Below are 12863 nucleotides of genomic sequence, written 5' to 3'. Positions count from 1 at the left end.
CTTTTGCCACCATGTTTGTACCTACATGTACCTACTGCTCATCTCTTGTGAGGAAGACCTTTGAGTGGTTCTTGTACAAACCTGCTTGTAGTATAAGGTAAATAATGAACTGGGAGTTGAGAATATTAAACCACCTACATACAGTTGTGCAGCTGATGTAAGTTCAAATAGTGAAGCCAAATGTTCTCTATTATAATAGCTGGGATACAAGAAACAATTCATGGATTCTTGGTAGCTGTATCCATTTAGAACAGACTGTGAAAGAAGGCTGTAATGACTTTTCAAATATGAATATCGTTGTGCTCATAAATATGTTTATTTGCGGAAATCAATTTGCAACCCATTTGTAAAGGATTTAGATGCTATCATTTGACATTTACACTTTTCCTCACAAGAGATGAGTAGTTGAGATTATTTTCCACAAGTCTTAGTTCTATTCAAAATAATGACTAATATTCAAGGAGTGTGGAAATATTAGACCGACATCCCAGCTGAGCTCTAAGTGAAAGACAGCTATGCAATAATCTATTAACAAAACCTTTTAATAACTATGTCTAAAAATAGTGTTATGTATTTCTAAACTTTGATAAGACAGGAGAGATATGATATGCACCTAAACTGACAACACATTTGCAATGCCTTCAAACAAAGCAAATAAGCTAGAACAGACTGATACGTGCCTGAAGTTCAGTTTCTTCCAGAGGAGAATCTTTCTCACACACAGTCCTGGCTCAGGCAATCTGATTGTTAACAGGAGTTATAATATCTTCTGCTTTTTCAAAGAAGGGAAATTCTAAGGTGTTGAAATGTTCTAGTTTCAGAACACAAAATCTTTTGTTTGGAAATGGGAAGTTGTTTCAGGGTACGTTTAGATGTGAGAGATGGGATGTCTCAGGAGCAGAGGCAAGCAATCTAGGCATTCAGAGCAACACAAATGGTTGTTTTAGACAACATAACACACACTCATACAAGCACAGACATCCTTTTCTTGAAATAATCCCCATAAGCAGGAAGCAGATACTCCCTAAGCCAGCGCACTGTTACTTGCTGACCTTTTCCTCTCTCTCCTGCCACAGCCTCTCTCCTGCTTTTATTCTTCCCAGGGTCTGCAAGGTTTTTTTCCACTTGTATGCTGTACCCTCATGGCCAGTGCTTGATACAGAGCCCAGGAGGAACACCTGCTTGCAAAAACCATTTGCAAAAACATGATAAACTACCAGGATCAGTTCTCTCTACAGGACAAGATATTTGCAGGTACAGCCACAAATATCAGTTCCCTTAAAACTGTCAGAATACTTTGTTCCATCCCAGGATCATTCTTCGGTCAGGGGTCTGACTGTGTCCCTGACACAGAAGTTAAAAAAAATTAAACATAATAACAAATGAATATTTTAATCAAATCCAAATCAAGGAAGTAGTATTTTGAGGAATTGTTTATTTTGTTAATAAAAATGTTCTAAGCCTCTTGAGTCTTACAGTTATTTGGTGTAAGTAGGATGGCTGACATTTCTCACTTCCTTTTGTAGCCCCATATTCTCAAAGGTGTATATGACAGAAGAAATGTGAAACAAATGAGGTCCACTGCTGTGAAAAAGTTCTATTGTCTGAGACTACCCTATGGGTATGAAGTCTGCAGAACTGCAGAATCCATTCAATAAAAAGAGAGAAAACTACAAGCTTTAAAAGTTTACCAGAAGATGATCACTTTAAACTAGTTTCTTCAGGATCTTGACTCTCCTCTTGTTTTTAATTTGTTGGAAAGTATGCCAGAGTTTGTCTCTTATTTTTGTTTTAAAGCTCTATTTCATCCATAATCTCTGAACTATTTAGTACTATAAGATTAAACATCACTGCTATAACATCTTTTATTATGTCACCTGTTTTTTTTCAGGGCCAGAAAAATTTCCCGCGATTGAGTTTACTCAGGGCCATAGACCAGTTGTCTCACGTACTGATTCAGCAAGAAATCAATAGTTAATGCATTTCTACTCAAAGGATAACTGAATAAGAAGCCTTCTAAGGTTGAAATTAGTTACCATTATTTAACATCTTCAGAAAGCTTAAATGATAGCCAATTCATCTTCCCAAGGCAATCTCTTACTTACACAGTTCTTTGTTTCACGTGTATTTCCCATCATGTAGCTATTCCTAATCTTCTGAAGACATGAATATCAGGCCATATAAGCATAGTTAATTGTGTGCCTAATTAAACTGCTGAATTCAATGATCTAGGGATTTCAATGGACTTTTGCTTACATATCTCATGTTTACTACAGGAGAATAATGCTGTTATAGCATCTCTAGAGTAATTTATGAAAACAGTGCTAAGTGTGTAACTTCTAGGGATTGTATGAGCCTTGAAGTGTAAAAAAGAATGTAAAAGAAGTCTGTCTGGGAAAAGACAAGATATAAAGGAATGGCAAAAGCCTTTCCTCACCAAATATTTGAGATTTTTTTAAAGAACAACATCAGAATTATTGCTTGATTTTAATTTGTCTGCGGTCGACTCTCAAAATAACTTTCACAGGTCATGATTTCCTCATGAATGTAGACAAAGAAAAAAAAAATCTACTGATAGGAAGAAATGTGAGAGACCTCTGAAAATGGAGGCAGATCTCTGTGACTTTGATTTACGAAGAAAAGTCACATCTCTGCAGGGATGGGAGTATAGGTATGGCATTAGTAAAGGGACAATCATGTATCTTGTCTGGTTGTTTTCTACGGTCTTTCATTTTTACTGGAAGAGCAAAGTGTAGTCTTTCACTTGAAGGAGAAAGCTGCAGGTACCCACATTAAATTAGATCTACAACAGAGTATTGTAGCCAATCTTGGAAATAGAAAGCTCACAGTTCATCTCTCCTCTGCAATAAAATAAAGGCATGAAAATCTCAGAAATTGCACTGTTCAGCTGACATTTTAATATTGTTCTAAGAAGATTTCAAGTAAGAATTTTTCAGCAGTTGACTTACAGGCCATTTATAGAAGAAGGGACATCTTCATTTCAATAGTGATCTATTGGCTAGTTTATTTTACAGAAAATATGACCTAAGGAATATTCCTAAAAAGAAGTGGAAAGTAATCAAAACTGAAGAGCAGAAACATTCTGCACTGGTAAAGTATAAATTTATATGTATAAAGTATAAGCACTGTACAGAGTGCTCAATTCCTCGTTCTATGGCACTACAGTCAACCAAAAACTATTGATGTGATGGAGCTTTTTGTATCAACTTTGAAATGTGTCATCCATTCAGCCTTCTGTCATCTTCATCCCTTTTCACCAGATCACTGAGAGATAAATATGAGACAGAAAAACAGGCTATATTTTAATCAGAGAAAAAAACAAAGGAAATTAAGATTAAATAATCTAACATTATTAACTTTCAACAGTAGATCGTTTTCTGCATGAAAAGCGTTATTCCTAGGTCATCTTATTCTAGCTGTTCAGTTTACTTCTGCCTTAATGTTAAATGACTTCTGTAGAACAATGCTGCAAAACAAAAATAATTTTGGAGCTGGTCAGAACTGTTTTGAATCTACTGGAGAATTAGCCTGTACTGTAGGTGTGATAGAGCCATTAAATGGTGTAATTAGCCTTTTATGATTCATCAGTGATGGTTTATTTTTTGAAATGCAATAACTGTGGACTGGGGGATGAACAAATCCATTATGTTTCCAAATAGTACCTGTGTTTTCCAATACAATTTTCCAAAAGATTTACCACTAGTGTGAAGTTAGCATAAACATTGCTACAGCAGACCACTTTGTCACTGGCATAGCCTTATAGGGCTTTTTCGTAAATTGATATACAGCACATTTTCAAGAGGAATAAAAAATCAGCCTGGACTTGTAGTACTTGTAGGGAAGTGAAGAGAGAGTCAAAATCAAACAACAACAACAAAAAATCATGTTAAAGGAAACAGTTATTATTATTATTATTATTATTATTATATATTTTTTTAAAGCAACACAGAAGAAAGGATGAGAGAAGTTATTCAGGAAGTTTTCAAAGGTTCAGTGGCCTATTATGCATTCTCACCTAGCTTTCTCATCAGGTTAACTGATATAAAATAACCAAAGGGATGTCTCATAAACATATGGCATCATGCTGAACTATAAAACGGGGGAGTTGGCCAAGGAAGAGGGGGATGCTGCTTCTTGGGGCTGGTGGTAAGCAATTGCGCTGTGATCACTGTTTTTTTTTTTGTTTTGTTTTAATTATTCTTGTTCATTTGTTTTCTATTTGCTCATCTGTGTTTTTCTTTTTTTCCCTAGTTCTTATGAACTGTCCTTATCTTAACCAATGAGTTCTCACACTTCTACACTTTTCAGTTCTGTTCCCCAACCCACTGAAGAGAAGAGAGCAAACAAGTATGTGGTGTTAAGCTGCCTGCCAGGCTAAACAGAAGGTCATTTCAAGTATTAGAATATTAATTTTACAAAGTATGTTTAAAAGATGTAATCCAGATCATTTTTGGGGGGGACAGGTATTACCTATGATGTTTGAATGCAACTCTGATATATTAATATTAATATATTAATATTTCTGATTATAGAAAAACTATAAAGACAAAGGGTATAACCTAGTTCTACGTACTTTATTGTTACTGGTTCAAGCATGGAACAAAGCAACAGGAAGCTTCAGACTTCACATACCTGTGTGTCACTAAGGAATTGTTTCTGCTGTTAGATAGCCCTGCCTATGGAGTTTGCTTCTTCATTTGACTACCAGGATGTTGAAGCACTAGGGAAAAAAAAAGACTATAACATCTATAAAATTAGTCTAGTTTTGTTGAATGCATTTTCAATCTGCATCCATGTATGCGCTCATGAATGTGTGATACTGCAGGCCTACCCCAGTGGTTTGTGTAGCATCTTAAAAGCAGGCACATAAATCACTATTTTTATGCAGTACAATGTAGGCATTGACACAAACTTCACTTACCAAATGATACCTTGACATAACACAGTGATATTTTCTATTTCTGAGTAACTAGATTTCAAAAATTAAAGCTAATCTGTTAGAATAAAAAAAAGGTTAAAAGGGCAAGCAAAAAAGAAAGTATGAATAATTAAATAAATGCAAGAAGCAAAGTAAGCAAAGAATTTTCAAGTTCACAAATTTTTAACTCTCTTGGAAAAACAGATCCACAAGGAAATATTCTTAATGCCATACTCATTAAAGCTCAAAGCAAGATTTTTTCTTCATATACAAACACACTAAAACACACAATAACATTCTATAGCACTATATGGTGTGTTCTTACAGCTAAACAGAATGTTTTTTTTACTGAGGATTTTCAGATATTATACATTTCTAGCCACAGTGACTAGTCTTGCTTTGATTTGTTAGGCAAAATCAAAAGATAAGCATGCAGGTCTTGGACTAGAAGCAGAAAGTCTAGAAGATCACTTCTCAGGGTGGCAGGCATTGTGCTCAGAGAGCCTGACCCTGTCTTATTGCCATAGCAACAGATCAAGTTGCACTTCTCTCCAGTTTAAACTTCAAACCAGAACATGATTATCACTCCTCAAAAACATCCTATTTCTTCTCTCCATTAACACATATAGCTACACTTTTGGTATTTCTTGTAACTATCCAATTCCAAATAAATTCCTATGGCTTAGTATAAAAACAATTAATGAAAAAATATGTATTCTGGCCATCCACTGAATATTCAGAATGATAGTACCTTAGGTAGGACTCAATAACTCAAACATCATAGATTCACAGAGTACTTTGGGTGAGAAGGGACCTTAAAAGATCAGCTAGTCCATCCTCTCCTCTCACTGAAGGCTCGTTTCCTACTGGGTCAAGATTCCCAAAGCCCTATCTGACCTGGCCTTGAAAAAGACCAAAGAGGAGCAACATTCTCTGGGAAATCCAATCCAGTGTCTTATCAGACTCACTATGAATAATTTATTCCATACAATTAATCTAAATCTAAATAGTTAAAGAAAGTAACTTAACTGTAACTCTTAACCTGTCAATACATGCTGTTAGAAAGTCCCTCCCTTTCTTCCCTGTTGACTCCCATAAAGAATTGGAACACAAAAGAGGTCTTCCTGGAGTCTTCTCTAGGCTAAAGAGCCTCGATTTTTCTCAGCCTTTCTTGTGTCAATAGAATTTATAATTACTGCAACTTTCATGTGCATCTGTATTTACAATCAGCACTGAGAATCATTCTCATCCCAGACCATATCAAACAGAAACAAGTCCCTTACCCAAATTTTTGCTCTGTGTATCTCCCATTTTCACAAACATCATATTTGCAACTTCTGGAACATATCCTGATATTTTCCTCCTGTTATGATTTTATGACACATTAAAGCAGATTCCCAAAGATATTCATGCTCACAATTATATAGAAGGGTAAATTTTCTGAAAGACGCAAGTCAATTATCTGATACTGGAATCAATGAATTGTAGAATATCTTGAGTTGGAAGGGGTCTGTGTAGGAAGGTAGGCAACTTCTTCTTAGTGTTATTCATAACAATAGCAGGGTTTTTTGTTTTTGTTTTTGTTTTTTTTTTAATGCCCTTAAAATCTGAAATGCAATTGAAAATTTGGTTCCAGTTTAGAGGAAGGAAAAGGAGAATATGACATAGGTTCTATCATTTTAAAGATGAAAATCAGGTAAATCTATGTATGGAAAATCCAATAACAAGATTAGTAAGTCACTTTCCAAAATACGAAAAGGCTTTGAAAAGTATATGCCCTATTGATGATACTAGGAATTTAGGTATTTTGTTTGGTTTTTTTTTTTGTGTGTGTGCAGATATCTTGGATATGCTGAATTGTGGCTATGGACAATAAACCCATTTTATGCATCTGGAGACAGAACCCTGATATCCTAGAAAACAGATTAAATCATAGACGTGCTATTACATTACTAATATTCGCTATTATTTAGGAGCATTATTATTTTCAAACACTGGGAAAGAATATGCATATACGGTTCAGATCAAAATTCAACTTGGACAAACATATTTGTGATTTCTAATGCCACGATGATGATCCACAATGCAATCACTCACCACCCACCAATCGATGCCTTGCTAGCAACACAACTGCCTTCTGTCCAATGCTCCACTATCAACACAAGGTCTCACTGACCGATGCCCGCGAATCCTTAAGCAGATGCCAGTCAACCTGTGGCCTTCTCATTATGTCACATGGTGTGGAATAACTGCTTACCTAATTCAGGCCTGCTCTCCTCGCTCTGCCCTGCCCCCTGCTGCTGCACCATAAAGGCAGTGGCTCTTCCCATCAGTCAGCAGTACACTCCCATCAGTCAGCAATAACCAAAAAATCTGTGTGCTGTTAAAACTGTCTCAGCTGAAATCGGGACAGAGGGGGAAGAGTAAAATATAGCAAAAAGAATGCAGTTCCTTCATTTTATTTTTCTGAGAAACTTCCAGAGATGTACTTCAGCTTAGAAGGAGAATTATACTATATAAAATAAGGAGAGAACATCTGAAAATTGCATTCACTCATTTTTAAGTGGGCAGACATTTCCCATCTCTAAGGGCTCAAATGCTGAAGTTATTCCAGCAGGACTTGTGCTTCCATATATCCATTCCTAAACTCATATTATCATACATTCAATTTTTTTAATTTGTTTTCATGAAGTATCAGTTTTCTGCATGCACCTATCTTTCTCTGGGAGATTGATTTACTTCCAGCATTTCTACTTGCATTGTTGCAAGCAATATGTTGATGGACTGACATATTAGAACATCACCAGCAAAGTTATTGACAGTACTTAATTACTGAATGTCGGCAGTATTTTATTTGTTGTCATCTGTATAGCATTAAAATGATCTCAATGAAAGAAACAAAACTATGAATGATGTAAGACAGGAAACTAAGAATTAGGTGGCAATGTTGATTAGCCTCTCTTCAGTGCACAAAAGGAGTATGATTTTGTGTTTCAGTGTTGACTGGGGGAGAAAGAAGATGAGATGATAAAGAATTGTAGCAGAGAGAAGCTTAAATGTCTACACAAACCTGTGCTTATTTTTTTATTTATTTACCTAAACCAAACAGTGAAGACAAATGAAGATTCAAACAGAAAAGAGAAAGAACTAGTAAACAAAATCACTTGCTTGTTTCGCTCAGGTTTATAAATTCTGCTTATTTATGTTCTTTGCTGATTAACTGACTCATAAATATACTGGATTTAACAATCCAAAGCAAGAGGGTTGTTAAAAAATACAGCCCATTCCAATCCTTGTCTGAATACTTTTTATAGAGATAGTACAAGTGCTTCTGGAATCCCAAGTACGCTATCTAGGTAGTTTGACCATAACTATAACAGCTATTATTGTTGGATGCTCATAATGATAAAAAATGGACAACTTGATAAAAATTTGTTGTGGTTTTGTGATTTTTGTCAGTATTCCACATCATGACATCATGTAAAACAGTGGGAGTTAAAGAGTTAATGTTCTGGTTCCATGGACTGCCTTTTCTGGGCATTTTGGGTTCTCGGAGGGGAGAAGCAGCATTCCCAGAGGACTTCGCATGCAGAGGAAGCAAGGTGGAGCTCCAGGCAGGACACCAGCCGCTGTGCCTCTCACCGACTCTCGGTTTGCTGTGGGGAAAGGACATGGTTCCCCTCAAGTCTGGAGCAAGATCTTAGCTTTGGACGCTTCTGTATTGGAACTGTTGAATCATGGCCTGAACCTCTGATTAGTCACCTGAGGCGAGTACTGAGTCAGCCTTGGGAGCACAGGTGAAGGCAATTCGCCTGTGTGACCAGAAGGGGTGGAGCCAGGCTCCACATCTCTTAGACCTCATTTAAGGGCTGGCTGCCACTAAGGAAGGATCTCTCTCTGGTGATCGCTCCTCATAAAGTTTCTCGTGAGCCTACAGCACCAGTGAGCACCTTCCATTTATCTCTGATTATCTTTTCTAATGTGATAATCTTACTAGCCTAACATCTGTATACTTACTGACCATACACTCTCTCATTTTGTTGGATTTAGTAAATTACTGTTCCTCCTCAGATCATTACCGTTGTTGTTTTTTTGTTTGTGTGTTTTTCAGACCCATCTGCTATCTCCCTACCCTTCCTCCTCTCCCACACTGCATGGCCCACAAGTGCCTTGCTTCATTAGTCAGAGAACCAGGGCTGGCCAGGCCACAAAATAGCTAATGCTCTTTTTTTCCTCCCTTTCCATGACAAAATTAAACACACATTCATATACTCTGGTTGAAGATAACAGATTTAAAGAAAGCTAGATACGCACATAAGAAACAGAATTACATGAAACAGAAGAAGGTTCTTTTTCCTCTTTACTTTACTTCCCTTTTCTCTCTCTTCATTCCAGCTCCTTGGTAAGATTTTAGACCAAACCAACTTTCAAAAAAAAAAAAAAAATAACTCCACTCCAGGAAAAAGAGCATATACTGAATGCATTTTGTACAGCTGTACAGAAAGGATTTACTACATGCCACAGGCTGCCATCTCATAGGAAACTTACTACATAGTCCATTCATCTTTGCTTATCAGAAAAAGCAGCATAATGGATTGGCAAATGCTCACTGCATACCTTTGTTCTTGCTGAAGTTTTACCACTCATATGAAAAAACTTTCTCATCTTTAAGACAGTAAAAAGGTGAGAGAAAGGAGACACAGTTAAATGCTATAAAATAGACATAATTTTGATTTATGTCACTAATCAGGTATTTCCTCTGGGCACTAGGCTATTTGGTGGTTGGGTGCAAGCTTAAGATGTCTCACAACCCTTATCTCTAGCGCTAATCTCCAGCAATGTAAATTAAGCTAATCAACTCATTTTCACTCTGTGTTTCACTTTCTCTGCTCATCCTTTTTGGTTTATGCATACAATTGGAAACAACAAAGAAGCATCATTCTCTGGAGGTTAGTAGGTAGCTCACTTCTTTCCAAAAATCCAAATCCAAGTCAAGAAAGAGAAGGTAAATAAAAACAGCGAGGAGAAATTTATACAGAAAGGAAGTAAGCTATTAACACTAACTCGCTCAAATTAAATTTAGAGAAATATACAGTCCTTAGCATACCTTCCCCTAGTTTGAATAAAAACAAGCTCTCTATGAGTCTTGCTGTCTATCCCTTGGTAGATTCTCAGTAATTTGGAAGAGTACAGAAAAGGCACAAAGGAGGTGAAAAAGAACTGCATAAGTACAGAAAATGATTCTAATAGAAAATGAAGAAACCCTTGTATAATTTATTAGTCTGTCTTAAAACTAGAAAAGTTCCAAAATTAGTTTTGTGGGCAGAAATCACAAGATTCTGATTTCTTTTTTTTTTTTTTTTTTTTTTTTCAAACATTAATTATGGTACATATTGTTGACTACCAAGGTAGGACTTTTACAACAAGTGTCTCTGTTGAAATAAAAGCAAACTGAAGAAAAACCAGAACAGATTTAGGAACAAATTTTGATAAATGGACTGTTTTATTATAAAGCTAATATTATGGAATACTGCCAGTGAAAAGTTTTGACAAGAAGGTATGAAAATGATAGTTTTTTATAAAAACAATTATTGTCTGCAGAATTCACATTTATATCCGTGGTATTTCTCTTGTAGAGAAAGCCATGTTTCTTTTCACAGAAAGAAGTACATGTAGTGTCTACCTTACACTTTAAGGCAATACTCATTTCATTGTAATTACTCTTCTCTTTAAATTCTCTGTCACACACTTGTAACTGTATTGTAATGCAGTGCTGAGACTCTAAACTATTGTTCAGCAAAGACAACAATACTGTGTATACTTTGTACTAGATATTTTAATACCAGGAAACCAAAATATAACTAAAAATACTTAATTTGAGGTCACTGAAAAGGAAAGCTTGGAGAACATGGTATTTGCACGCAAGAAAAAAATAGGAAAATTTAGATGAGAAGTGAATATATTTTCAAAGATTTATAGAAATGGTGATTTTGCAGTTTCTGAAAACAAAATATATCATCCTTTGAATTCAAGAGATACCTCTTCTGTAATCACTTATGCACATTTGCAGGACAAAAAAAAAAAACCCAAAAAACAAAAAAACAGTTGGCATATTATCTATCTCAACTTACTCCTAATGAGACTAATAAAAACACTTCATTTTATGACAGTCAGGTTTTGCAAAGGTTTGAAGTTCCTAACTATCTCACTTTGAAAAACATTCTGACCATAATCAGCAATATATGTGGTATATGGAGCCCAAAATACTGAACAAGGTATGGTTTTAACTTATGAAAGCTCTCGATTACTCATAATAATTACAGCTCTTAAAAAAAAAAAAAACAACCAAAAACAGAACAACAAAAGACTAGAATCAGTGATATTTTCTGTCTTCAGATTTCCAAAACTGAAAAGAAAGAATCTTCTTTCTCTTAGTGCCATTTAATTAGGCTACTAATATTGGAAAGGTTCCCATTCAGAGGATGAAATATCCTGGGAAGATACGGAGATTCAGAGATTCAAAGTTGGATCATCCCTTCTACAATATTTTTTTTTTCTTTTTCTTTTTCAAGAGCAAGGTGTAGGTAGATCCTTTGAAGTAAAATTCTACCACACATTTCTGACAAACAACACTCAGTCATTTCAGAACATCCAAATATTAACTGACTGAACTACAGTCTGAACTCCATCTCACACAGATCAAGACAACAGCATTTTAAGCAGGTGTTTGTTATGATTATTTTTACCTCCAAATAAATATTTCTCTCCAGTTTTAACTTGTAGAGGGCTGTTCGTTCGAACAGCAGAAGCTTCATCTCCATCAATGGTGAGAACTGCAAAATTTTCTTTAGCTAGAAATCGAACTTCATGCCATTGCCCATCATTGAGACCAGAGCCTAGAAAGAACAGAAAACACAGAAACATTTTACATTTATTATTTATAAGTGGCTAGTGTACCTCTTCCAGTCTCTGTATGCAAAGTCTAATGAGGTCTATTTCAGAAATGAAATAACTTCAGTGTGAAAACCAGGAAGCATTATTGAAGTAGCTATTAAAATAAAAATGGCATTATCATGATAAATGCAAATCTTGAAACTACTGAACTGACCATTCTGTCAGTATAAGTGTTTTTAAATATACGTTATCTCTTACCATACCCACCAAAAAGCCATGTTCTACATTTCTCTAATGAGAAATATATTTTAATCATTTATGTGACCAAGCTCAAAAGGAAAATATTTTGATTAATAAATTTAATTATAGTCAACAGATCCACACATGCTAGCGACTGCTGCAGCTATTTATGCTTATGATAACTGCTTTTATCTAAAGCTACATATTTGCAAGAAAAAGGAAAGAAAAAAAAGAGAAGAAAACTTTTGTGGAAGCTGAATATGCAGATAATCTTGTAACTGAGATGTGAGTTTAGTCAGGGGAAAATGAAGACATTATCACAAATCCATTGTAAATCCAGCAAATGTCTACCCAAATCCTGAACTTCAGAGAATCACTATGCTCCCTACTCTGACAGTGTGTATATATATGTGTGTGTGTGTGTACCAGAAATGAAGCACACTTCATTCTCTTTCTTTTTTCAAACCACAACAACAAACTATAACCAAGAAAAAAGCAAGCAAACAAACAAACAGAAGAACTGAAATACGTTTCAGTTGTCTCTAGGAGCTAATAGAAAGGCATCTTGCTTACCGTGTATAGTTGGCTTTTATGAACAGTAAAAGAGAGGAGTGTTCTGGTCATTTTTTTGGAGGTAGCTTACATGGTATCAACAAGCAAGTGGCAAATATTCTCGTAAAAGAAAATTCCAGATTATAGCACCTGTTCAAAGTAACAGATCTTCACCTAGAAAAGGGTGCTATCACCCTAGCAAATGTACTTTGCCAAAATAAGCTGCAGTGTGATGCAA

The 12863-nt window shown here is 35.6% G+C and overlaps 1 protein-coding gene across 1 annotated transcript in view; it reads right to left on the bottom strand.

Annotated features, from left to right (window-relative positions):
- The window catches only part of CNTNAP2 (contactin associated protein 2), a 663767-nt gene that overhangs the window by 272083 nt on the left and 378821 nt on the right, over window positions 1-12863 (bottom strand). The window contains exon 9 of the mRNA XM_042886519.1: window positions 11686-11835. Within this exon, the coding sequence (XP_042742453.1) occupies window positions 11686-11835 (150 nt within the window). The remainder of the gene's footprint in view (window positions 1-11685; window positions 11836-12863) is intronic.

This window comes from Lagopus leucura, unplaced genomic scaffold, assembly GCF_019238085.1.
Source record: "Lagopus leucura isolate 7727_CA_CO unplaced genomic scaffold, USGS_WTPT01 Super-Scaffold_100058, whole genome shotgun sequence".
NCBI classification, from domain to species: domain Eukaryota; kingdom Metazoa; phylum Chordata; class Aves; order Galliformes; family Phasianidae; genus Lagopus; species Lagopus leucura.
The sequence above is the reverse complement of the archived record's forward strand: the minus strand, read 5'-3'. Positions and strand labels throughout refer to the sequence as shown.